Below are 4,102 nucleotides of genomic sequence, written 5' to 3' on the forward strand. Positions count from 1 at the left end.
ACATATTTGTAACAGTAAAACGGTTTGACCAGTGATTAAACTGGTCCGACCGGTTGAACCATGAACCAGTAGCTTCACCGGTTCGCTTACCGGTCCGGTTTTTAAAACATTGGACTTTTAGGCAATGCATTTTATTATATGGATCAGTCGGCAATTTTATAATGGTATGAAAAAATTTATTAATAACAATTAAACTGCATTTATACTTTTAAATCTAAATACTTACAATAATCTATATAAAAGTACTGTATTAGTAATCGCCATCTTCATTTTAACTTTTAGCAACAAATACATCTGTAAAGAATTTGGGCGGTTGAAGTTGAGATCTGTGAAACCGAAAGGGGACAGAAATGGGTTATGCGCTGCGGGTTAGATTGGCTTCATTCTTCACCGGCGCGGCGATAGCATCCGCTGCCGGTCTCTATTATCTCCAGAAGGATTACGCAATTGCCCACCACGCCATCTCTCAACAGGTTTCTCTTCCTGCCCCTTCTGCTTTTGAGTTTAAATTGATTGTTGTTTATTTTAATTGATATTCTTTTTACCGCTTGTTCATGAGATTAGTTAGTGGCTCTCAAATTGTTATACGGAATATGTTCCGGTGCGAATTGAATGTGTCAAAATTTGTCTAGATTAATTAAGTTTCTGATGATTGAAAATTAGATGATGTTCAGTCGAAGCTGGTGAGAGAAGATATTAGAAATGGGCCACTCACGGGAGGGTTATCCACACTTATATAGATTAGAAGGGATCTTCACCAAGTCGATGTGGGACAGAATTTAGAGAATTTAACATGCCCCCTCACGTGTGGGCCGGAAAGGACATCGGTCTTCCATCACGTGGGTAGGCAATGCAAGAGAAACCATCATCGAATTTAGAGAATTTAACATGCCCCCTCACGTGTGGGCCGGAAAGGACATCGGTCTTCCATCACGTGGGTAGGCAATGCAAGAGAAACCATCATCGATGTGGGCCGGAAAGAACATCGGTCTTCCACTCGTGAGGTAGATAGGAAAGAACATCGGTCTTCCATCACGTGGGTAGGCAATGCAAGAGAAACCATCATCGATGTGGGCCGGAAAGAACATCGGTCTTCCACTCGTGAGGTAGATAAGAGATAAAGAGAAAACCATCATCGACTTGGGCCCGCTCTGATACCATATTAGAAATGAGTCACTCACCCCTTAAAAGGCCTCATAAGGGGGAGGGTTATCCACACTTATATAGATTAGAAGGGATCTTCACCAAGTCGATGTGGGACAGAATTTAGAGAATTTAACAGAAGAGTTCCATATGTACTGGATGAATATTGTAGAGGTTAACAATGACTGAGAATTGATACAGACATACAATGGAAGTGTGGTATACAATTAGAATCATATTTTGCATTTTGCTTTTGTGAAATGCTGTGATTTTTAAATTCTTTAGTCAATATGATTCTTTGTATAATCGATCCCAAGAAAGGTGGATGCGGATGTTCATCCTTGCCGTGCACTTGCCATGCCAACCACTAGAAGTTGAGGTAAAACATATTGTTCATCCTTGAAGCAGTGAAAATTAGGTGGGAAATCTACAGTGAGCAATGATTTAGTTGTTTAAGTGGTCCTTCTGTTTTTCAGTCGCCACCATCATGTTGCCTCTCACTCACTTGAATCTAGGCCTATGTTTATTACGCTTGTGCTAATTGCATTCCGTCTATGCGTCTTTGTGCAAACAACGCTTGAATGATAATACTACTGGTTTGGTTCATTAATATTAGGTGGATTAGCTTATTAAATTTCATATTTTGACTAATCACCCAATATACACGAAGTTTAGATGCATTACACTATCGAAAGTTATCATGTGTCCATTTTAGCCTGCTCTCATGTTCTCTCCATGGGAGACAAGAGATGAAATCAACCCCTGACATCAATTAGCTGTGATTCCATTTATATTTTAAATTGTCTCCATTTTACCTGGTATTTATTACTCCCTCCGTCCCAAGGAAGATGACCCCTTCCTTGGACGGCACGGGAAATTATGCAACTTTATTTTGTGCGTGAAATGGAGAGAGTAAAGTAAGAGAGAGGGAATAAAGTAGAAACAAAGATGATTCCATTTTTAGTAATGGGTCATCTTAGTTGGGACAAATAAAAAAGGAAAGTGAGTCATCTTCAATGGGACGGAGGGAGTACAAGAAAGAGCCTAATAGTCTATGACATTCTGTTTCTTGGGAAGCTTCAAACAAACTGAACAGAGCTGTGTTCTTTGATCTAAGTATGACAACCTACTACCTAGGATTGATTCATTGAACATGACAGACTCAGTATTTTTGTAAATTCATGACTGCATGAGTTTCATCATGCTGCTTCTTTCTTGCTGAGTAAGATGAGAAACACTATGGAACACAGTTTCAAAAATAATTATTCAAGTCATTTTTTGTCCAATTATGTAGCTTAAAACTTGCTATATGTATAAAGAGGTAGTTATGGTTCTCAAATTATTATGTTAAATGAGAAAGGACTATTAGTTATTAACTGGAAACTGTAACTTTTTTTTAGATCTATGTTTACAAAATCAGGGATGCTTTCATATGGATTGAGAAGCACCTAATTTATGCCAATTAGTAGCCGACTAGGATCATAAGTTCTCATCAATGTTTTGTATTATGCTACATATGGTGCAACAACAAGTCATAATAACTAGTTTTCTCTTAGCAGTTGCATTTCCTCGGCCAGTTATCCATGTAAAATGTGTCGAAGGGATTTTTCGTCTTTCAGAAAAGCTCATTTATACAATTCTACAAGCCATTCAGATGCATCCCATTTGTTGGATCTCTTTATACCTCATGTCTAAAGTCTGATAGTACTACTGCATTGACCTAACCGAATCCATGGTATGTCCAACACGAGGATTTTCAACTCAGACTTCATCATAGAGAATTCTGCATCATTTCCTCAGCTAAAAACATCAGATTTAAAATGCTGATGAAATATATTATGGTCACCTGAGGTAGTTATGGATACATGGATCTAAATGGAATGGAAATGAACTAGTCGATATAATATTGATATTGATTCGAATTTTGAATATAGTGTAGCTTACTGTATTTGTTTTGAAATAATTCTGGTGTTGACTGATTTTTTTTGAAATATACCTGGTGCAACTGATTTGTGTTTTGAAACAGATGGATAACTTTTACAAGTCACTGGATGAACGTGTATCGACATTAGAGAAGTTGAAAACAGGCGAAGCACCAAAGGCCGTGGAAGCTGCTGACTCCGCCTGATTGAATTATATGTTTTGTTCAGTAGCGATATACTGTAGCAGTTCCAATGAGATCCTGAGGATTGCGGAATAAAACTTATGCAACTCCACCTTATTCTGCTGCTCCTTTGTTCATTTTACTTGATCCAGGCTCTGCCTGAATGGGAAATGTTTTATTTCAGCCTCTGGGAATTAAAGAACTTGGTAACCTGTAACCATTTGAGAAAGGAGTTTTCCTTGTGTGAAATCTTATATTTCCTATCAAAATCTTATGGCATCAATAACTAGAAGAAACAATAATTGTTTCACGGGCCAAAAATAAAAGGTGTGGAAAATACCAGATCACATCCAAGGTACTCCGTAGATGCTATTTCCGACCAATAACCCTTATATTTTTATAATTCAAATTCAAATACATTAAAGTAATAACTTAAAGTTTGAAACAATATTTTTAAAAGGGGCATTAGTATCTTAATCACAAACCTTGGTTAAATTTTATATTTTTCACAGACTTTAAAGTTGGTCGCTGAAAATCATGAACTTAGGCTTTGTAGTAAATTTCTTTAAAAATTAGTTATTCACAACTCATGGGAAATTCACTTAAAGGAATAAGATTATGTTTTTTGCGACCAAATTTTATGGTTCCTAGGAAATGTCAAATTAAGCTATACTTTGAGATAATATAAACCAATAACTTTATATGTACAATTTAGTCTTTATAATTTCGCACACATATATATGACCCGGAGGTCCATTGTCATTGTATATATGACCCGTAGGTCCTTACCATTGTATATGACCTACAAGTCCATTGCCATTGATATCAGACCTAGGGCATGACTGTCACAGATCC

At 37.0% G+C, this 4,102-nt stretch overlaps 1 protein-coding gene across 1 annotated transcript; it reads left to right on the forward strand.

Annotated features, from left to right (window-relative positions):
• Positions 1 to 261: 261 nt before the first annotated feature.
• On the forward strand, positions 262 to 3,496 carry LOC121756852. The gene is made up of 2 exons (XM_042152263.1): positions 262 to 473; positions 3,170 to 3,496. The coding sequence occupies exons 1-2, from the start codon at positions 351 to 353 to the stop codon at positions 3,269 to 3,271; spliced, it is 225 nt and encodes a 74-aa protein (XP_042008197.1). The 5' UTR covers positions 262 to 350; the 3' UTR covers positions 3,272 to 3,496.
• The last annotated feature ends 606 nt before the right edge of the window (positions 3,497 to 4,102 follow it).

The sequence above is a fragment of the Salvia splendens genome, chromosome 12 (genome assembly GCF_004379255.2).
Source record: "Salvia splendens isolate huo1 chromosome 12, SspV2, whole genome shotgun sequence".
Taxonomy (NCBI): Eukaryota; Viridiplantae; Streptophyta; class Magnoliopsida; order Lamiales; family Lamiaceae; genus Salvia; species Salvia splendens.

Coding starts and splice junctions, on each gene's coding strand:
- LOC121756852 (XM_042152263.1), top strand. CDS start 351: ATGGGTTATGCGCTGCGGGTTAGATTGGCTTCATTCTTCACCGGCGCG. Junction 474..3,169: donor ACCACGCCATCTCTCAACAG/GTTTCTCTTCCT, acceptor GTTTTGAAACAG/ATGGATAACTTTTACAAGTC.